We start from the raw sequence: 23480 nt of genomic DNA on the forward strand, positions 1-23480 counted from the left end.
TGTGGTAATGGTAAATCTTAATTCACGCTGTAGGTTGTACAGTTTACTTAGTGTAGACCTTCACTCGTGAAAAGAAAAATAACCCCCAGCTTTCAGTGATGTTGGTGTAACTTAACCGGCAGTGCTGTGTTTCTTATCCTTGTGTGCGTGCTGCTGTGCTTTTAGGTCATGTGTTGTTTCCCTCAGTTCCAAGCTGCCAAGCTCCACTCTGCAGCACTCTTCTGTGTGCAGACTGGCATAGCCGTGGTGATTGTTGACATCCTGTTTCACTATGCTGTCCTCTTCATGCTCAGTGATTTTTTGCATTAGGGTGTTGCACATAATCATATTTGTTGACTGAAGAATGGAAATATTGCATGGAATAACCCTACAGAGCTCATGAGATGCTGCATCAAGGACTATGAAACAAACCAACGTTTGGTTGTTAAAGGCATTAATTTTGCTATTTGATGGAGCTCTATATAGCTGTTTCTTAGCATCAGAAATTATTTCTGTTTACTTGGACTCTTTTAAACAAGGAGTATGCTTCCCTTTGTGCTTCTGCCCTTGCTTATTGCCTGTCTTTTGAGGTTTTTCTCTCCAAAGTACTTGCATTTCTGTTCCTTTTCTAGATACAGTTTAAGTCCCTGCCCATAAGAGAAACATGCAGAGGGGGGAAAATTAAGAACAAAGTTGACAACCATTTTTGTAAAAATTAAGAGATTTTTTTTCAGGGTAATTTCTTTCATTCCTTCTCTTCCATTCTGTTTGATATTTCTCTGGTCAGGTGAGTGTACTGACAGACAGCACCAGATAGAGGTGGCTCAATTCAGCTGTTTTTTTAATGCAGAGGATATCACATGTGGGAAATGCGGTATTTCTGAGGCTCTGAGCAAGTTACTGTTAATGTTTGTGTGACCGAGTTAATGATTTGCGTGATGGAGTTCTGTGATTATTTTATTGTCAATGCATAAGATGGAATGGGAGGGAGGGGAATAGGACGCAGCTTTGAAAGGAATATTCCAGCAATTCTCTGCCAAACCAGTTAATTTCTATATTTTTGTATGTGAGGACAATTCCAAAAACATTCTACTATTTTCTGAAGACGTGGTAAAAAAGGGGGGAATTGTACTTTTAAGAGGGAAAAAATTTTAGTGCTGCTTTAGTTGCAGAGATCAGTGTGGTCTTAGTTTTTGCTGTTAATGCCTTCATTGTAAGTATATTGGGTGTCAAATCAAGAAGTGCCCTTTCTCTCAAAATGAAGAGTCTGGGAGTATGGTAATTTATGTCTTCTTTTGCAGCACATCTTCACTGGAATGTTTAGCTGCTCTAGCAATTATTAGATTCTACCAGTGTTTCTGACTTGATAAAACCTACAGTGTAGTCATGGATCTGTCCAAACAAAACTACTAGCTGCCGTTTTTTTTTTTCCCAGTGGAACTAATATGAACTACACTTTTTAAGTAACTGGATTCTCAATAGAGTAAGTTCTGCATCTATGCTAAGAATTAGATTAGGCTATATTAAGAGTTATGTTTGTAGTTATTTGTAGCTGTAAAATTTCCAGATAGGCTTGAGGGGTTTTCCCTACATACCTATCTACTTAATATTCTCTTCTCTTGAGTTTTTAGCATAAAGCTATGATTAGTGCTTATCACTCATGTAGGCTTTTCATTGGAATAATTTTTCTGTAAATCCCTTAGCAGAGCAGGCTGCAGGAATAGAAAACAGTAAAAGATCTGGATGTTGAAGAGGTACTCAAAGGTTGAAAAACTGAAAGTTTTAAGAGGAGCGGTTTTACATACATTCATATTTCCAATGTAAGAAGTGCTTGTAGCCCTTAGAAAGGAGATGATCCACGGAATAATCTGGGTATAATAGCAATGTTCAATTAAACAATGATTCCACTGTGGAGGTAGCCTGTTTACTTTAAAGCAAATTGGTTTTTGGGTTATTGATCCCTTACTTACAGTACCAAAGTAATGTCTGTTTCTTGTAGCTCTTGAAACTCAATAATTAGATTGCTGTAGCTTGCCATTGTAAGACACCCAGCAGTCTTGAGCTCATTGCACTTCCCTAAAGCAAATCAGCTGGAAAGCAGCAGTGCAGGAAAAACTTGGAAAGAGATTCTGACTATTGAAATTCTTGCAGGAATTTTTGTACAGAAGGCATGAAACCAGGGGCACAATCACTTTGTTGGACTGAAAAATGTAGTAAACCGGCAAAGTAATAAAAATAAGTTTGATCTATGAAGATGTGAAATATTTTAGTAACTCTTGTTTTTTAACAGTAAACTTGTATTTTATATAGTTATTTTTTCTCTAGAAAAACTGTAGGGATTGCTGTAGAACTAGCACATCTCTGGCATCAGAAAATATGCAAGTGAACTTACAGTATGTTTGAAAGATAAAATCCTTTTCCAAGTTCCTTGTATTGGAGCTTTCTGAAGAATATGTGTGAAGCCAAGGAATCACTGTTTCTGGTATTTCAAATAGGAAAATCTTTCTTTGCAAGTGGCCAAGTTAGATTATGTGTACGTAATAAAGAAGCAAAAAAGGGGAAGGAGCTGATTGTCCTCCCTCCTCACTTCTCTTTCTGACATCTTACTTGCAGTTAAGCTTGTGGAAAGTTACCACAATCTAAAGTGTTTGAAAGGACTGAACACAACATGCACACAGTTAGCTGTTTGGTCTAGAACCTTATTTTTAACATCTTATGGATTCTACTCAGCAGGGCTGGAGGAAAGAACTGTTCTGCTGTGTGACTAAATACTGAACTTGAGAGTTACTTTCTGCTTTAAAAAACAAGCTGTAGATACTTCACCTGGCAAATACTTTATAATTCTTTATGGTGAAAAATTACAAGGATTAACTTGCATAGCATATTCTTCTGAAAAGAAAGTGTTAAATTTGGTGTTCGGTTCTTTAGTAATCCTGCAGAAATTTAATTTACAGTTTTTGACTGTGCCATGGATCCTTTATAGACTCTGTCTATATACTGCCACCTCCGTGTGGCTTCTTCTCTGTTCTTCACACCAAACCGTTCTCTTTGCCTCCTCAAGCTGCTGGCGAGGAGCCTGCCATTGGAAGTCCTTCTGTGTGTTAGTGGGCCCCATCCCTGCTGTGCAGCACCTGAACATCCCTGTGCCTCAGGAGTAGCTGCTGGTGTAGCCTGGGATCTATAGACTGCTGCGATCACAGATGGCTTTTGTTTTCTTGTGAGCTAGCCTAGATCTCTTTTATGTGAGATGAATTCTCAATGGCTTGTTTACATTATAGCTATTTGGGCCATAGACTGACTTTAAATTTTTTTATTTGGGCCATAGGCTGACTTGGAGATTTTTTTGGTTTCCTGTTTCTGATTTGTTTTGAGGCTCAAGGTGGTGAAAGGAGGCCTTAAATAGTCTCTGTCCCTGAAGGTGCTTGGAACTTAAGTGCTTTGCCTAGCAGTAGAGGAGGTTAGAGTGTAACTGGCTGATATGCAGGTTCTTACAAATCCTTTCGTTAGCTTTAATCCCTACCTGAATTTGGAATTAGAAGCCTGGAAATTAGTGGCAGGAAATGCCACTGTATGTAAGGTGGTCAAATTTAGAGAAAGGCATTTACATTAACTAAAATCTTGGATCAGCATTGCTCTGTATGTGAAAAATTAATTTCTATAAAAACAAAATCAGTCTTGTAGATAAAATACCTTTATTCCCTAAATGAAGAGTCAAAACAGTCTCATAATGCAGAGGTGTTCTCTTTGCTTCCAAATCATTGAGCCTATTTGCTATATTTTTGCTGATATAACATGAAGCTGATATCCTCATTACTCATGTATGAACTGTTATGGATTTACTGCACAAAGCAAAGAACATCAGTAGACAAACAGTACTTCTGTTTCCCACTATCACAGAGGTGCCAGCCATTTTAGGTAAAATAGCGTCTTTGAAGAATTATCTGTTCCAAGCTTTTCCCTTCCACTAATTCATATAATGTTTAATCGTGGAATGTATTACCAAGACATGATTTTTAAAGATCTCTTCTTGTCTTTTAAATTATGGTTATTTCTGTGAAGATATTTTGTTAAGAGATCTTTTGAGGGGACAGTTTTATGCAGTGCTTCAATGAGTGCTTACCGTCCAGCATTTGAGAAACTTCAAATAACAGTGGGCATGAAGGTGAGCATAGTTGTTTTGGTGGGTCGGCTCCTAGACTTGTTTAATCAGTTAGCATAGCATTCTGTTTAAACAACAACAAAAAATCCTCCTTTTATATAGCTGAATGCTCTTGAAATTTACATGGTTTATTCGTAAAAATGGTCTATTAAGCAACAGTTTTTCATGTGGCAACTTCTGAGATCGAAAAATGTCACACCAGATAGATGTATGACTTCAGATTCTTTTGCAAAACAAATTTATGTTAAAATAGTTTCTATAACTGAAATATGAGATTTTAATCTGTTCATTTAAATGTAGTAATTGGTAACCATTTATGAACCTTGATCAAAGTATAGATTTTGACAAATTGTTTGGCTTCGGACTGTTTTGCTGACTAATGGTCAGCTTCTTCAAGATGTGTGGAATTGATGGGCAGTGTGTTGGGTTATGAGCTAAATTTTAAGTTCTCTGCAGTCATCTTTGCATACACCATTTGATGATGAGGTTTGAAGGAGTGCTGATGCAGCTCTATGCAACATAAATGCAAACCACTGTGCTAGAGAAGACTAATGTTTGATGTTAATGCTTTTTAAATATCTACAGTTAATACTCGGAGTAGAGCTTGTCTGCTGCAATTTGAAGAAAATGGCTTATTATGATCTTCAAAGAACTTTTCTGTAGAAAAGAGCATCCTGTTGTCTCAGGAAAATATCTTTGTAACATAGTATAGTTTTTAATAAATGCCTTTTTTTTTTTTGGAGAGAAGTGTTTGCTCTTAGAAATCCTGTTGAACTTCTGTCAAGCTGAAACTGAGCAAAATACATGTTTGTAAATGCCTCCAAATTACTATGTTATTTTAATTTAATTTAATGTGACTGTATGTACTAGAGTGTCAAAGTTAACCGATTAGGTTAACTTGTTAGGTTAACCACAATTTACTAGCCGTGTGATGCATACAGTACTGCTGAGGCTTGGTTTAATCTATGTTTTGTTCCATCCATTACATGCTTGATTTTAGGTTATAATGACAAGACAGTGACAGCATCTAATGACACTTTTTAATGAATGTTTTTTCTCTTTAGGCAAGTATCTTCATTCCTTAGAGGTAATAATAATGTTGGCAGATAGTTGTATTGCTAAATTCTTTAAACTATCTGACAGACTTCTAAGCATATATAAATGGAAACTGGCATGCAATGGAGTTTGATAAATTATTCAGTATATTGTTTCTCTACACACAAACGTACAATTGGTTAACAGAAAGAGGATGCTGTTGGTCACTTAGGGAAAGTCTGACAATCTGTTTTTAGGCAGAAGTCCAGAGCAGAAATGGACATGAGCATGTAAGGTCTGAGAATTGATGTTTGCTGCAGTTTATGAGAGCACACTATCTAATGTTGCTCTGGCTTGTGTTCATTCAGGGCACTCTCTCTGGCGTACTCACAGTTTATGAAAGGAAAACTGGTGTTAAATATTGATAGGGATCACACAATAGTCATTACAGTTTCTGCAAACCGCTCCTGTGTGGGATTGGTATATATTGGGAAGTGCAACCTGTACTGTGCTCTTTGCACTGAAAGGTGAGGCTTTTAGTTGGATTTTCTTATTCTGAATCAGTGTTTCTTTGTATCTTAAGTTTCTTGTAGCTGAACTACACTGCTTTTGCCTGCATTCTCATTTTAAGTACTAAGAAGCATAGTTTGAGGACATATGTTCAGGCCTTGGTATCTGACCTGCTGAGTTGCTTTTTAGTTTTGGAATATGCTGGAACTCCCAGGGTGTGTTGCACTTTAGCCTTTGAAGTGGAGACTGTCACAAATAGGTATTGGGGAACATAGAGAAGGTAAACATTTTAATTGTGGGATATGAGGGGGGAGGAGGCCAGTGGGAAAGCTGGGCGTAATATCTGTTAATTGCCCCTTCTGATGCTCTTGTTCAGATACAAGATGTATGTCAGATGTAGTTGCTGCATCTTTGTCAACTGTCTGAAACACTAGGGTGCCATGAAAAGAATATATTAAGTATAACTGCCAGCTATTAATTTTTTCCCTTTAAAACCGCAGGTTGTCAATGTTTAAATTACAAGCAATACAAAATAAATTTCAATTTCAGAACTTTTAGATTATACGACAGTGTCAAAATAATTTACAAAACCTCTCAGGCCAACCCTATCTAACTTAAACTGTCTTTAGCAGGATCTCAGTATTGATAAACAGTGGCAAGTCAGCTTTATTTCTAAAACTACAAAACACCTGTCCACTGAAAGCAATTTTGCCTTCTCTTAATGTGAAATAAAAGCTTTTATTCCTTCTTAATTATGCAGGTTAATATGTGGAATTCACATTTTTACTTCAAGATCTATTAGTTTGTACGGTAAGTCTTAGATTCGTAGATTTTGGAAGATGTCCCTGTACCAAAGAGCTGTGTTTGGCAGAGATGTAAGACTATTCTGTCACAGAGATATGATGGAATACTATGACAGCCAGGGAGGCTCTCTTGTACTATATTATGTCATATCTGTATTGAATGCCTCTCAGTTTTCATTTGTAAGTGAAAAGATAAATTTATAGATATCTCAGAGTGTTGGTATGTTGCTTTCTGAATCCTGCAATTTTTAAGCAGACCTTGGTGATATAGGGCATCCATGTTTGTATTGATTTATATTTATGATAGTCTGTGAATTTCTTATAATATTTTAGTCTAGCACTTATGACATACACCAGTCCATAGTTCTTATATCCACTGAGGGTTCTTTTGAATTGCAGGTGATCGTAATTTTCAGAGTTCTGTATTACCACATGGCTGAAACACTCAGATTCTTTAATAAACACACAGGTTTCAGGAGCTTAATCTAGTCAGATGATTAGATTTTTTTGTTTCCCAGGAGTTCAGTGTCTTGATTTTTCTCCTGAAACTGGTTTGTTTTGGTATTTTCCTTAATGTTTGCACCCTACTAGTGGCATTTAGACCTTGCTTCTCCTAGTTCATGCTTTCTAATTCTGTGTATTCAAGTATGGACTAGCTTAAGGTCATTCTCCACTTGTGTCCCATCGTTATACCTAAGTACTTGGACCATATTTTAATTGTAGTAATGTTTTGGTAGAAAGAAAAGTAAGGTCTAACTCTTTATCTAATTTACCAAAAGCTTTAGATTGCTTTAAGTAAGAGAAACATGGTTTTTTACCTAATGGTATGCAGTTTTGTTTGTTTGTTTGTTTTTTTTCCCCTCAGTCATTAAATTTGTACAATTATTCTGTTTCTTTCAACCTTTTTGGTTTGAGAGTCAATCTAGCTGTGAACTGGAAGGGATCTGTGTTTGGGGATGACTCTTAATTATAAGTTGTTTACGAATTTAACCAGTGTTAAATAGTATAGCCTGAGTATATTCCCCCTTCTCCACAGTATTCTGTATTTTAGTTATTATATAATGGTAAGTTAAATGTTTTAGGGACGTCTATCTGCATTAATTTAGTAGACCTATAATACAGTTTACTGTAAAAACATTCATAAGAGGGTTGTGCCAGTCTTCTAGCTTATACAGTCTCATTAGCATTGTTTGTAATCAACACAAACTTACTACTTGAGGTGTAGAGGTCACGTTGCTTTGTATAAATAATACTTTCTGTTAGCAAAGTCTGCTTCCAAAAAATTACCCTTATAGGTATCTGGAGGAAAGAGCTTTTGTGATTGTGTCTGTCTTACTGCAGCTTGAGATTCAGGAACAGTCAGCAGTCAGACTCAGTGTTATTAGACAGCTGAGAGGTCTGGACCTTGTTCATGCTGACTTTCTTAACAGGAATGGAATCTTTCTTGGAGAGTTTCAGCGGTAGGAAAGATATTCTCAGGCGTCTTCAGGGTTCAATATCCTATCAGTTAGGACAGAAGTAAAAAATACTGGAAGTTTCAGAAAGCCCAGTCTCTACAAGTATTTTTTTTCTGCTGTCAGTGTTGATAGAACTGTCTCAGCAAAAGTGGTGTTGCAGATTTTGTGGTGGGAAAAAGCTGGTCGAGATGAAGTTGTTGTGGTTGTACTTGCTTTAGAGCAGTGTGGTATTTGTTTGATGCGTATAGATACGTATAGGTACTAGATACATTAAAAGGTATAGTGGTAGTGCAGTTGTCAAAATGCTGAATTGCAAAAATGATGCCAAAAGGTATGAGTCCATTTAGGCAGCTGGGAGGAAAGGAAAAATGTAGTGGTGTCTAGTGGGCTTTTTGCATTGATTCAGGTTTACTTATCTTTAAGTTTATTTCTCCTGTCTGCAGGCAAAATGGGAAAAGAACCATATGAGAACTTACTTTGTGGCATGTAAATAAAAGGAAGCCTGTTTCTAATGATTTAGTGAAAATTAATGAAGATTTTGATGTGTCTGTTGATCTGTGATTTCAAATACCTTCAGCAGGTTTGTTATTTTCTTTCTTATAAGGTTTTCAAATTCAGAGTATGTTGCACTAAGAAGGAAACAATTTCTGTGTGAATGTAAATGAAAAAGAGCACCCTTAATGGCTTGGGAAAGTAGGTAGTGTTAGAGACTAGTTTTTAAAAACAGAAATAAAATTATTAGATCAGTGGTAATCAGGGTGGTCTGCGATGATCCATGACATGCAATAAGTAAGTCTGTTGTCACTATATGAGGGTCCATGCTTTCACTGGCTTGCCAGCTGAGAAATGTTGATAATTGCTAGAAGGAGATCATCCTCAAGCTTCTGAGAACTGCAGATGCAGTTTAGAAGGTTCTAAAGTTCTCCAGCGATTGACCTCATATCTCACTAAAAAATGTCTGCATCTAGCAGAAGAAGGATCTTAAATCTGATTTTTACAAAAGACAGATGGTAAAAGGTTAGATCAGATGAGCTGGACTCCGTTCTATCTCTTGCATATGTGAAAAGTCCTATGTGTAGAGACATGTATGGTCTCTGCAGACATGTTTTTTGGAGTCTTTCAAAATACAACTGAGAAGCTAAATAATACGGGACACAAAATACTAAAGAAGAATATGTGGAGTGTGGAAAGACAAGTGTAGGAGTTACCTTTTTCTATAAATGTTGAGGTGCAACATAACAGACCAAGTTGCACGGTTCTGTCATTTCTTACGTAACTGATCCTTTAAATCTATTGCATCTTCCTCGCCTTCTTTTTCTTAATCTTGGCTTTCCTTTAAGAAAGTGAGGGGACTAATCAATGTTATTCACTAGCTGGAAATAACCTTCTCTTCCTACAAAGTCCTTCAGTCCTTTCTCTTCCCTTAGGACTTTTCAGTATTTGATATTCATTGTGACTTAGTTTCAAATACTGTGTAAGGAAACACACTGCATCCAACACTTTCCCCCCCCTCTCTCTCAATGCTCTCTAGTGCTTTTGTGGTGGATTTCTTTTTCTTGCTTGTTTGTGTTTTCAGGCTGATCTCGCTAGCTGCAGAATCTAATCAGACCCCCCTGCAATGCTATTGCTTTATTTATGTGTAAATCCTCATCTGCTCTAGAATAGCATAACTGGAACCAGTTCATCATTTAACTCTTGATATTTAGTGTGTGTGCATGTGTGTTTTATTTCCTGTATTTCGGTTAATGAGATGTTTCTTATATTGGCATCACTTCAGATGCTGAGCAGTCATGCTTGTGTCAGTCTTTCTGGGAAAGGGTACAACTTGTTTTTAATTCTAACTAGCGTGTATCTTTTATACAGGCTGCTGTTTCAGTAGCTGAAGAAGAGGTGATTCATCTGGGCTGTGAAAATGGGGGCAATAGTTAGTCTGGGGAAGGTGTCAGCTAAAATATATGTATATAAGGCATGAAAGGGACTGTGATCTACAGCACATATACTTTAATGTGTACGTGCTGTTCCCATAATAATAGTATCGAGATTAGCAGTAAATAAAGGCAGTGTTTTCCTGCTGCACAGAGCACAGCCAAGTGAGGAATTGTTAATTTGGAAGCTAGGCTTTAAGGCCATATGCATGATTAAATACAAGTCCAATTCCCTTCTAAAGTGATTTCTGACAGAAATGCAGAAAATTGTTCTGAATCAAATTGAAATTCATGAGGTAAAAAATTCTTCTTGTCGGAAGTAATTTTTAATTGGATATCAACATGATGTATGTTACAGACTAGTCAGGGTTATAGAATACATCTGTTTTGAGGTTAGGAGTTTCTCATTAAGTCATCATTTCATTCTGCTGCATGTATGTTAGAATACTGAGATTAAAAAGTAACGTTCAGACATGGTGTTAACTTTCTTAAACATTTCCTGTGTTTAGGTACCCTTTAAGTTTTTGTTGTCAGCAGAAGTTTAGCAGAGCTCTCCTATTGTTTACATTTTCTGGCCAGTTTCACGTAAAACATCTGAAGCAGGTCCTGAGAGACTAATGGTGTTTTACCAAAAGGAATGGAAAGCAGCTTGACAAGATTTCTTGGTCTTACTTAGGGAAAATTGATGAAAGGGTACCAAATGATGATTTGCTTTGTATATTGCATGAATCAGTTTTAGGAGTGTGTTTCTTGTACTTGCTGTTTTCTGGGCAATGTCTGGTTCTTTGTTTTGCAGTTGGGTTGTCTCTATGTGACCATATGTACAATTTGAATAATATAATCTCCCTTGTTTTAAAAGGTCATGAACCAGAGCATTCTTCAAAAAAAAAAAAGTATTAGATATTGCTGATTATTAAACCCTCCAGCTGATCTGCCTTTTGTATGTTATCTCTTTTCTTCTTGTCCTTCCCCAATTGTACTGAAGAAAGTGAAATTCCAAGTAAAAAAATAAGAATGTGTCCTTTGTCTCCAATAAAGTTTTCATGTGTTCATTTACAGTTCATTGTAACTTGGATTTCTGAACTAATGTTACTAGTAAAACAGGTGTTCATTGTATAACTAGAAGTTTAAAGATCATGTTATTTGTAGGAGAATATACTGTGAAATTTGGTAACTTGGTGTTAGGGAGCATTTTTTTGAGTTTGAAAAAAACATTAATTAAATATTCAGACGTTTGACTTATGGCTGTGTGACAGCCTGACCTAAACAGAGTTGTTTAACAAATTGGAGCTGCCAAAATAAATACTGACATTTCCTCCTAAAGAAATTTCTAATAACTCTTACAAAGAAGACTTTATGTGATTCTTGTATGGAAATAAAGTGCTATTGTGCCAGGTATGGGAATAACGTTTCATTTCTCTTTTCAGTATGATGCTGTTCCAATCCAGTCAAGTGTGGTGTTATGCTCCTGCTCATCCCCATCAATGGTGAGGAACGAAGCAGATTCCAGCACTCCATCTGTCATTTCTCCCTGTGGCAGCAGACAGGGATCTAACATGGAAAACACGGCACCTGAATCAAGATCTAATTCCAGCTCCTTGCAGCAACATACAGGACAGCAGCCTCCACAGCCTCGAAAGAAACGACCTGATGACTTCAAATTTGGGAAAATTCTGGGTGAAGGATCTTTCTCAACGGTAACTTTACTTTTTATAAGAGGTGCCAAATATCTTAGATAAACTTCAAAATTTGTTGTGTGTGTAAGATTGATGAGATTTAAATCTGGAAAGAACAGCTTGAAGAATAAATGAATGGGACATAGCGGGTTTAAGCTGAACTATTAAAATAGTGTTGCACTAAATATGGGTGCTGATTTTTTCCAAGCACCTTCTAAATTCATAAAAAGTTCCATTGTATCCTAATGTCTTCATGCTTGGATTTTCAGTCAACATTGCTTTCTAATATAATTGTGATAGCATAATAGCTTATGTTAAAAGTTTATGGTATAAAGGATTGGAACTGGCCTAGGAGCTTGTCTTTGTAAGAACTATGCAATTAGTATAAAGCTGAGATTCTAGCAAGGTGTTGAAATGGATATAAACTTACAGTGGGAAAGCCTGAAAACTTTAGTCATTTGTTGTTACAAGATTATTGCCCGCATTCAGGCAAGGGGGACTTTTCCGATTGTCTTTAAAGTTGCCTTTTATAAAGTTCTTTCTTGAAAATGAGCTTTAATTTGTGTTCCCCCAAAATCTTCTCTTTAAAAATGTAAACCTGCTTGCCTGAAATTTTGTCTCTTGCTTCTACTAATTGGAAATCTGCCATTGCCTTTATTTAAATCTTCTTAACAAACTGTGAGTAGTTAAAAGTTCTGTGTGACTTTTTACTTTGGGTCTCTCAGATAATTTTTATCTTTCAATCTTCGCCATTTATGTTAAGGAAAGTACTGTGACAATTAGATTTTTATAAATATTCCTCAGCCTGTGGCTTTTCGTCCCCTCTTTAAGAAGATTTGGTGATTTACTGTGACTTACGTTACAACCTTCAGAATTCTTCTGGAAAAAAAGTAAATCATTGTTTTCCCTCTCAAGCGTGTAAGTCTTTTAGCAGAACAAGCATTGTTGTGCTGAACTGAATTTCCACAGAAGTCTTGTTGAAGCCAGCATAATATGAACACATGCTTAAATATTTTGTTGTGTTCTGAATACCGACTGGAAGATCAAAATCAGTGTTAGTGTACCTCTTTAATGACCAGTTACAGTATGTTTTTTCTCCTCTGGCAACAGGTTGTCTTGGCTCGAGAATTGGCAAGTTCTAGAGAGTATGCCAGTAAGTATTGGCTCCTTTAACATGAATTATTAGAAAATATAATATCAGTGTAGTCCTGGTACAAAACACCTGTTGAAAAAAACAGAATTAGTGGTTTTATGATAATTTTATCAGACCAAAAAGCCCCAAAACAAATTACTTAGATGGACTTCATTTGATTGTACCTATTCTATTTTCACTCTATTTTTTTTTCATTAAGTTAAAATTCTAGAAAAACGTCATATCATAAAAGAGAACAAGGTGCCATATGTGACACGAGAGAGAGATGTAATGTCCCGTCTGGATCACCCTTTTTTTGTGAAACTCTACTTCACCTTTCAGGATGATGAAAAGCTATGTATCCTTTGTGTTTTAAAACTTGCTGTAACGCTTTCTTAACAGGAACCCAGTTTAGGTTCCTTTGAAACATGGCCTAACAGGAATGATGAAAATAACTTCAGGTACTTTAAATAGCCTAATGTACGTGCTGCAATTTTTGCAGTCATGCTTTTAATAGAAATTAAGCAGATGGAATGAGCAGGTCCCCTCAAAGAGAAGAGTGGGTGTCTTGTGGGACGGGGGAGAGCAACAAAACAAATTGTCCGTGTGGTAAATGTTGAAGGGTGACTTGCAACTATCCAAGTTTAAAGTAATTTAAAAATACTAAATTGGGGTGGTGTATGAGAAGTGTTTAAGAAGTATTTTATTTGTGATACGTATAGTAAAACACCATGATTCCTATGTTTAATAGGGGTAGCCAGCTATATTTACTACTGGTTTTTTTTTGGCAATTAGAGCTATTATTAAAATTTTTCTTGTGTAAAAGTGCTTACAGAATAATCTGAATCTTCCGTTTGGGCTTCTGTTTCCCGTGCGCTCTCTCTAGCAGTAATTGCAAAGTACAGTTTCATCCTGGAAGCTCATTGGTTGACAGTTGGCTTTATTTTTTTCCTTGTGAAGAAAACGTTAAAGATGTGAATTTCCTCCTAAACTTTCTGCTTCCAATTGGCTGTGCCAAGGCTAAAGGGATAGATCAGTCTGTTTGTGGGGTCAGTAAGTAGTTATGGTTTTCCCAGAGGCTGCTGGCAGTGCTCGCAGGCCCTAGAGTTCATGCAGCATACACTAAAAGAGCTCACAGAGCCTCTTTGTAGTGGAAACACTTGCTCTGGTACTTCTCAGGTGATGGGACAATTTTAAACTTATATCACTTTTTACTGTAAATAATTCTTTTTGAAGGCAATGATGTATACAATTTAAATTAATTAGATGGGTCACAGTCTGAAAAAACAACAAAGTTACCCCTTTACGTAGTCTTTGCTGTGCTAAGAAATTGGGACCTGTGTCCTAGGTTGTTAACGTATTTAAGTAATTATTTTGGGCTGCGGCCGTGTAAAGTTTCAAATTAACCAACTTCTTCCCTCCTGTTTATGTATTTTTAGTATTATTCTTATCTTTGGAATGGGATGTGGGGATTTTTGTTTTAGAATGGCTTAGAGATAGACCTTAACTATTTACATGCAGATTTTGGGCTTAGCTATGCCAAAAACGGAGAGCTGCTAAAGTATATACGCAAAATTGGTTCATTTGATGAGACCTGTACCAGGTTTTATACTGCTGAAATTGTATCAGCCCTGGAGTATTTGCATGGGAAAGGAATAATTCACAGGTAATACAAAGTTGAGACCAACATGCAGTTGATTATGTTTTTTTCAAGAAACATTCTTTGTGAATTTTGTGGAAATGAGCACATAGTAGCATTTGATCAGCACTGGTACTGTTAACATCAGTAGCTAAACACAGAAAACTTGAGGAGGAGAGCCAGTCTCTGTTGTTATACAAACTGTTGTAGCAGGAAGAAGTAAGAAAACCTTTTGGCCTAGAATTAACATTACCAAAAGCTTGTCTTTCAAGCTTGATGAGTTGGTCTGAAAACAGAAACAGACTTCTTGTTTAACTACACTTTTATTCCTGTGCTGTTATGTAGCAAAGGTAATTAGAATTTTTCTGGTGTGTGATTTAGTGTGTGCTATATAATCAAGAAAAGTAAAATTAATCTATATCAGTTTTCACCGAGTGAACAATTTCCACAAAGCTGAACAATAATTAGGTAAATGGTGAAATCTAGCAAAGTTTCTAATAGTACTTTCACAGTTGTTCTGGATGTAATTGTATTCTTTGGATAATCATGTTTTTTCATTCACGTTTATTAAATAAATTAAGGTTTTAAGTGCTAAACATCTGAGCTGCAGAACTTCTTTTTGGGTAAGGAATCTATTGTGTCTGTAGGTTACTGAGCAGTTGTCGTGAAACAGTAAATGCTAGTTGGCAGAAAGCTGGCTGATTATAATTCTGATAGCATTACTTCTTTCAGTTACATTGAAAAGGAAAAAGTGTTCTTCTCATATTTTTTTGTGTAATAATTTGGAATAGAATCTAAGGGGGATGGATGTGGAGAGTATGAAAGCATAAAATTTTCCATGAGGGTGAAAAAACATACAAGAACTCCCAGTTTCATTCACTTTTACAGTCCATGCGTTAGGCTGAGAGAAGGCTTATAAAATGTATGTAGCATGATTGTCAGTGTTACTAAGCCTATTTTGGAAATCTTGTGTTACGGAAGAGCTGCTTTATGCTTGTCTTCATCTGAAGGCCCTTATGAGAAGCTCAAAAGAAAACGGTGAGATTGTGCAATTAGAGAACTTAGTATGAAGTTTATAAGGCCACAGCTCTAGCAGTGCCTGAAAGCTCTTGGGATTTTCTGCTGCCTAAAGAAATAGGACATGAGATACAACCAGTTTCAGATGTCAGGCTACTCTGGAAAAGTTATTACAGATATATCTCTATGTATCTAGTTATGTAGCTATAGATCCGTAATACAGTATTAATGTAGGTGTATAATATAAACACTGTGTATATGTGTGTATAGAGTACAATATGTCTACATACGAATGTATATGTAAAAAAGCCCCACGTAAAACTGTTAAAAGAGTCCATTCCATTCATATACTTTCCATGTCTCTCTGAGATTAGTTACAGGAAAATGAAGAGGATTTTTATGGCTTGTATGTCATAATTACTTCATTCCAATTGCTCTCTGTGCTAACCCGCAGGCTCTAAATTGTACAACCCATGCTTTTTCATTATAGGGGGCTGCAATCTGACGAAAATAATGCTGCACACTGGTTGATGGAAACAGCTTTGAATTTGTACTGTTTTCTTTTCTTACCAGTCAACCAAAACAACTCCCATGCTCCTAGATTTCTTTATGAGCATTCAAAGATACTGCTTAAGAGGGGGAAGTATATCATCTTTTCAGCAGAGGAAACTTTGTGCAAAGTAATACTGTATCAGTGTCACCCTTATTTTATGCTCCTTATTTTGTTGCTGACAAGCCTCTTGACATCTAACTCTATATTGCTTTCTGTTGTGTTCGTCATACTGTGAGGTCTGGTTTTATTCAGAAAATGGACACTGGTGGCAGTGTCCATGCAAATGGTAGGCATACATTTGAAAGAGAGGTTATACATGGAGGTGGTCTACAGTTCTTACATAGTCTGGACATTTAGCTGGGGCTGGGTTTGCCAGCTGGAGTTTGACTAACTGGAGTTTTGTGCAGAGGAAACAGGCCTAGAAGATCTTAATGCCATATCAGTCTGTCAGGTGTTATTTAAATTAAGGCTTTGGAGTGAAAGGGCTTGGGGTTTTGTGTGTGTTTTTGTGGGGTGAGATTTTTGTTGGGATTTGTTGGGAGGTGCTTTTTTTTGTTTGTTTCGGGGAATTTTTTGTTTGGTTTTTTGTTTTTATGTGTTTTTTTTCATTTCTGTTGAGATGCACAGTAGTGTAGTTTTGAGATGGTTAATTACTTAAGGTCTTTTTAGAAAAAATATTAATTAAGGGACTTATCCAAATCTGATAGTCTGCAGGTTGACAGCTACAAGTTAGAAGAAAGTTGTTGCAACAATGTTTATAGAATGTGTACCTAAATCACTAGACAGTTTTGCAACTTTCATTTGTATGGCGTTTGAATATAAAAATCTGTCTTTTCTAGGGACCTTAAGCCAGAGAACATCTTATTAAATGAAGATATGCACATTCAAATAACAGACTTTGGAACAGCGAAAGTATTATCTGCAGATAGCAGACAAGGTATGCCATGATTTATTTCATTATGTAACACAGATAATTATAGCAAGTGGTCCTTTGAAAATGTACATATGTTGTATTTACCAAATTGTAATTTTCAAATATCGTCAACCTCATCTAAATCACTGAGAGATCTTGAAACAGTTTTGAGTGTCACTGCTTGGATTATGTCAGAAAAGGTAATATTTGGTGTAGTGTTATAGCCGGCTGGTCACCAAATATAGTGGGAAGTCAAACTACTTCAAATTACTTAGTTTTCATTTGCAAGACAAGAATATAAACAGAGGTACTGTGGCTCAGCTGATACAGTAAGTTTTTACTCTGCTTATGTCTTTAACTCCCCATTTGTGCAACTCTGATAGCCACTGAAGGCTATAGAATTCTTGTGTCGCTAGTTTTTAGTAACAACCTGTAAATAGATGCTGCAAACAATGCCTGAAAAAAGCACTAAGCTGAACTGAATTTGATAACCTTTTTTTCATGAATGTAGTAAGCTTGTGTTGGTAGATTTTATAACTGACAGAGTACCTAAATGCCCAACTTCTTGAACCACATGAGTGTCACTGAGACTGATTTGTTTCTTCCGAGCAGGTTGTGTGGATTGGTAGAGAAATTAAATTCCCATGGGTTCTTGGTAGCATTATGTAACTTGCAAGGGATTGCCTTTGCAGGTTTCTTTAATTGGGTTGGTACAGGGGAGGAAGGGAAAGATTGGTTTATCCATAAGTATGTGTTTGGCTTATTTCTTTCTGTTTCCTTACCAGCACGGGCAAATTCATTTGTTGGGACGGCACAGTATGTTTCTCCAGAACTGCTGACAGAGAAATCTGCCTGTAAAAGGTGAGGACTCTGCATTTCAGAACTTCACTGACTCTGTCAGGATACTGTTAAATGGGGAGGAGTGGATAAATCAAGCAAGAAAGCTTAGTATTGTAAAGAAAAAAGATGCCTGTGTATAAAAGTTTTTTAAGAAAGTTTGAAAATTTGTTTTTCTTAACAAGTATTGCTTTTTGTCTTAGTGCTGGTTTCCTCAATTCATCTACCTTCTGGAGTTCTACAAACAGGATTAGGTGTTGTTGAAGGTGTATAATGTGAAGTTGGATTTCTTACCCATAAATATATCAATTTTTTTTTATGTTATCCAAATAATGTAATTATTTTAATTCCGTTTTATAAAAGCTTCCTCAAATAATGGTATTTCCTGCTGTAGTAACAACCAATGTCACATGCTGTCAGTTAGGGGAAAGGCTGCAGCTTTCTTTGACTTGTATTTAGATCAACTTGCAGTTATTTTTGCTAAGCTGTACTTGAGGTTTGCAATGTTTTAAAGCTCATCTCTGTGCCTGGTATGAGTGATGCCCTTAAGAAATCTCTTAACTCATTAAAATTGCTTGTTGATGGTAACCCGCTGAATGTGTAGATCTATTTTATTACGGTGATGGAAGAGTAAGTTAATTGCTGAAAAACCATAGGGGGGAAAAAAGAACTCTTATAGGAATAAGTGTAGTAATTTGTTCTAGGTTTTAACTGTTTTGGCTGATGGAAAGACTTCATCAGGCTATCATCTCCATTTAGAAGTTGCATAATGCCTCATCTGTAATTTGAGTAGTTTTGAGTCTCTCTTAGTATTTTAGTCTTCCATGAGGATTTTGAAACTTTAATCAAATCTGTGTATAGCTTACCTTGAAGTACAGTAAGTTTAAAGTGCTATTTCAGGCCAACACGCTAAAACTTAACTTTCCCTCACCCACTTACCATATAGTCTGCCTTTTTGTTTGTGTCTTAAGAAGAGCTTCAAATGAAAAAGCTGTATTGTTTTGTCTGGTGGGGTTTTTTTATAAAATACTTAGAGGAGAGGATTTAAATTCTATTGCATTAATTTGGATGCATCTTTGAATTGTCATAGTGGATAAACCGGTATTCTTTTCGGACTTATATACGTATTATTTTGCCTGAGAATTCAGTCTTGCATGTGTCCTTGTAGTCAGTTGTTGTGGGATTGTTACTGTATAGTTTTTTTTCTTTAACAAAGTTGTGTTGCTAGCCTTCTCTTCTGTCAGGGGCTGAAGTGAGAATAGTATGGAAATTATACAGAGCAAATTTATCCATGGGGTTTGTGCTATGTTTTAAGTAGCAGAAAGTTAAGAATTTTTCTTTTTAAATTACAGTTTAAAGACTTCTGTTATGAAAAGATGCTATATGTTTCTTCCTCTTTCTTTTGAAGCTCTGACCTCTGGGCTCTGGGATGTATAATATATCAACTTGTAGCTGGATTGCCTCCATTTAGAGCCGGGTAAGAGATTTAAGCTAATTCTTTACACGTGGATCATAAATATATTGACTTGATTTTGATTTTTACCTTACTACCAGTTCTGAAGTACAACTTTTCACGATGCAGTGTTGGTGTTAATGTCATACCTGCTATAATTTGTTCTTTTTGATGTCTTGAAGTTGCTTAGACAGCTGTAACTAGAGTTCCTGAGAGACATTCCTTAAGTTATCCTAGAATTTCACATGTAATTTGTACCATAGAGATAACTTATTTGTGAAGAGGGTATAAGGCATCTCTCTGCATCATTTGAACTTCTCTTGTTATTGCTCAAGTATCTGGTGCTTATAGGATCATAGATACTTGTACTCCTTCTCCTAGGAAGATTTATGGGAATATGACTTAACTTGTAGATTTCTTGTTTAATATTTGTCCGAGTTATGCAGGCTAAGGTGAAAGAACCATGGAAAACTAATAACAACAGTCAATATTTTTCTCTTTTGCAGAAATGAATATCTTATATTCCAGAAGATAATAAAGTTGGAATATGACTTTCCAGAAAAATTTTTTCCCAAGGCAAAAGACCTTGTTGAAAAGTTATTGGTAAATATTTGCTGCTGTTAAATCACTTGATGACACTGGAAACATTTGGCTTATGTTCAGAAACTTTTCTGAAAGTTTCTATGCACTCTGTTGCAAACCTTATAGTAAGAAGGGCTGTGAGCATTATTGACTGTAGGGGAGTGTCTTGAGAAATCAACATCCATTATTAAACAGCATTAAACTTAAAATGTGGACAAGGAATGTCTCTGAATGGAAGCAATGATTCTAGACACTGTGCATTACACATAGACATTAAGATTCAAATACTCAAGTTTATATAGTTCTCAGATTAATTCTTTTTGAGCTGTATAATGGATCATCTAGTTGAAAACAGTCTTCTATACATCACAGGCAGATACATTCATTACAGTGTAAGTCCACTTACGTTGGCATTAGCATGCACTTTAACACATCTCAATAGTATCAGTCTAAGAATTACTGTTCATGTGGAGGTTTGACAAGTAGGAAGAGAGTTCTATCCCATGAGTGAGATTATAGCCATGACACTAAAGTGAATATGCAGAGAACATTTTGGGTGGTATAAGCTTTTTCAAATTCAATAGTCTAGCATTATTAGCAGGGGGTGAGGAGGAAATGCTTATCTTTGTGGATGATGATGGGTACAACGTAAAGGGCCTAGCAGTGCATTCCTGTGTCCAAGGCCAGCTCTATGGCCCAGCCAGTTCCTGCTGAATGGTGAAGTCCAGGTTATATTAACATCCTGAGAACCGTGTCATTTTGGGATGCTTGAGAGGTTGATATTTGACACCAACTACAGCTTCTTGCATCACTAGAATGTGATAGTGGACTACACTTAATGAGATGTTCCATCAGGCCTTCTCTGTATGTTTGCTTCTGTGTTTATGAAGAACAAAAAAAAAAATAATTGTGTGGACCGAAAGAAGTGCTCCTTCCTGTAGATCTGCGAGCTGGTCTACTACAAAATGTTGCTGACATGACATACTGACAAATAACATCTTTTGTTATAAGCAGTCTCCTTGTATTATACATATGGATGCTTAGGACAGTGAGACCAATTGGTTTTAAGTTTTCACATGCTGCTGTGCAAATGTGAATGGTGCTTGCCTCTTGTCATTATTTTATGGAGGGTAACTTAATGTTGATTTGCTCAGGTTCTAGATGCTACCAACAGATTAGGTTGTGAAGAAATGGGAGGATATGGACCTCTTAAGGCTCATCCCTTCTTCGAATCCATTGTGTGGGAGAACCTACATCTTCAGACACCTCCTAAACTTACAGCGTATTTACCTGCTATGTCAGAGGATGATGAAGACTGTTATGGAAACGTATGTTTGTCTGTACATATATTCAGCTCTGATGCTGCCTGAGACTTTCATTAAGGCATAATTATTGAATATTAAATATTTTTACTGAAATTACTGTTTAGTTATGTTTTAATGAGGACTTCAAGTATTAATCTAAGATAAAATTGCTGGGTAAAATTTTAAGTCAGCATTTGCTTTCTTACAGAGCAAGTGTTTTGAAAAAATACTGGTTGGGTGCTTTTGATCAATCATACTTTTTTGCATAAGTGCCTGTTAATGTATAGAGAATGGGTTTTTTTACCCAAAAGCAAAATAAACAAAAACATGCTTAAATTAAAAACTAAAGTTTAATGCAAAACATTTAATTACTTCGTTTTGTTTCCTCCTTTAGTATGACAATCTCCTGAGTCAGTTTGGTTGCATGCAAGTTTCTAGTTCTGCCTCTTCCCATTCACTGTCTGTCCCAGAGACAAGTACACCACAGACATCAGGAGGAAATATTGAACAGTATATTCATGATCTTGACAACAATTCCTTTGAGCTGGACTTACAGTTTTCTGAAGATGAGAAGAGGTTACTTCTGGCAAAACAAGCTGGTGGAAATCCTTGGTAGGATCTTTGAATATCACTCATCTGTTACTTGCACAGCAATAAAGAACCTTGAAAAATAAGGGATTTTGATTTAAATTAATATTTGTCAATCTTAGTATGTTCAAGCAATTAGCAACTACATTTGTTTTACTTCTATTTTTAAAGCAATAGCAGCAAAACCCTAATACTATATTTCTAAAATGTACCAAATCTAGAAGATGGTATGGAGTGTGTTTCTAAGCTAGGCAGAATGACATTATCCAGTGCTGAGGAGTCTTTGTTCTGAAGTCCTAGAACTAGAAAAGGTTCCTCCTTTCTTACTGATGCTATAAGTTGTTGGGTTTTTATGTGTGTAATATTCTGTTGATATCCAACCAAAATATCTCCAGACTATGTAACTGATAGCATTTCTTTGCATGCTTTAGAGAAGTTTCTCATGTGTGATTGTGATTTTTTTTTAATTTTTTTTTCTACCCCTGTCAGGAATTAGGAAAAACTCCTTGGCCTGGAATGAGGAAGAGTACAAAACTCATCTAGTAAAGTTGCTCAGGACTCTTTGGTGGAAAAGGAGACGCTAGGGAGTGAAATGGAAAACTGCTTGATATTAATAATAACTGTTTCTATGAAAGAATTACTTCTGGAGTAATAGTTATTTTTCTTTTTTTAAGGCATCAGTTTGTAGAAAATAACTTAATCCTGAAAATGGGTCCAGTGGACAAAAGAAAGGTAAGGGGTTTTTTTAAATTTCCTGTAACAAGATTCAGCTGTCACATTTTTGCACAGTTGCAGCATAGATAAGGAACCTGTTTTAAAGCTTACTTGTTGAACTTATAAATAAGTGGCAAATATTTTTAAAAATTCTGTGTTTTCTTGTGAGAAGATTGTTTTTTCTTAATTTTGTGATGTGCTTTTGATTTCTTGGAAAAGCTAAAAGTAAAGCTGCTATTGATACTTTCATTTTGAGATTGTAGTAAATGAGTTTTTGCTCCCTCTTCTCTTCCCAATCTGATGTAGCCCACTAAACACTTTGTCTTGATGTGTGTCTGAATGTGGTTTGAGCCACAAATACTGAAAAATGAAATACAAGCTCATGTTGTTCTTAACTGTGGTGTTTTTCCTGGATCTGACTTAGTGCCTTTATTCTGAGAGGGGCAGAGGTGGCATTAGAGCAGCTTTAAGTATTAACTTTAATATTGTACAGCTGAGCAAGGATAGTCTGCAAAAACTTTCCAGGAAAGAAGGTTATCTTTCATCTAAGTTAGTACCTGCTTGTTCCTGTCTTTTCTACAAAATCACAACTGTTGATTTCTGTGCTGGAATCTTTGACAAATAGATTTTGCTTCACTATGTACAGCTAGGTGTTTTATGTTTTGCTAGAATTTGAAGATGTTTTCCTGAAATAGTACTTGTGTTTTGCCACATAGTAGGAATGCACTGCAACCCCTTAAAAAAGGAGTGAGGTCAAACAGATAAAGTAAATGGAAAATTGAAGTCCCCCAAATCCAAACATACTCCCCTATCACTGAGCTGGTTTTATTTTACCTCTGTTCAATTCATAGATCTGCACATTTACATTTTTATTCTGTGCCTTTTTTTGCATTGCTGCTTCTACTTTTCTCACTAGGGGTTGTTTGCACGTCGGCGCCAATTGCTGCTCACAGAAGGGCCCCACTTGTATTATGTGGATCCTGTCAACAAAGTTCTAAAAGGAGAAATTCCATGGTCATTAGAGTTGCGGCCAGAAGCCAAGAACTTTAAGACATTTTTTGTTCATACGGTAAGTTTCTTTCTTGGATTTCTTTGTAAAATGTACTAAGGTCCTTGGGCTGCTAATTTAAGTTGTTATCAAATAGATTTCTCTGGAGAAAATATAATTACTTAAATACAAGGGTTGATAGTCTTAATTTAAAAC

At 36.2% G+C, this 23480-nt stretch overlaps 1 protein-coding gene across 9 annotated transcripts in view; it reads left to right on the forward strand.

The window, feature by feature from the left end:
• Positions 1-23480, forward strand: part of PDPK1 (3-phosphoinositide dependent protein kinase 1) — a 30129-nt gene that overhangs the window by 1025 nt on the left and 5624 nt on the right. For 7 of the 9 annotated variants that reach the window (XM_032703432.1, XM_032703427.1, XM_032703426.1 and 4 more), the window contains exons 2-13: positions 11296-11565; positions 12655-12697; positions 12897-13034; positions 14198-14342; positions 16725-16822; positions 17584-17659; positions 19044-19112; positions 19595-19691; positions 20825-20998; positions 21369-21586; positions 22237-22294; positions 23193-23345. In XM_032703432.1, coding sequence (XP_032559323.1) covers positions 11353-11565; positions 12655-12697; positions 12897-13034; positions 14198-14342; positions 16725-16822; positions 17584-17659; positions 19044-19112; positions 19595-19691; positions 20825-20998; positions 21369-21586; positions 22237-22294; positions 23193-23345 — 1482 coding nt within the window. In that variant the 5' untranslated portion in view covers positions 11296-11352. The other 2 variants (XM_032703430.1, XM_032703433.1) reach the window with 2 other exon arrangements.

Source organism: Chiroxiphia lanceolata, chromosome 16 (genome assembly GCF_009829145.1).
Source record: "Chiroxiphia lanceolata isolate bChiLan1 chromosome 16, bChiLan1.pri, whole genome shotgun sequence".
NCBI classification, from domain to species: domain Eukaryota; kingdom Metazoa; phylum Chordata; class Aves; order Passeriformes; family Pipridae; genus Chiroxiphia; species Chiroxiphia lanceolata.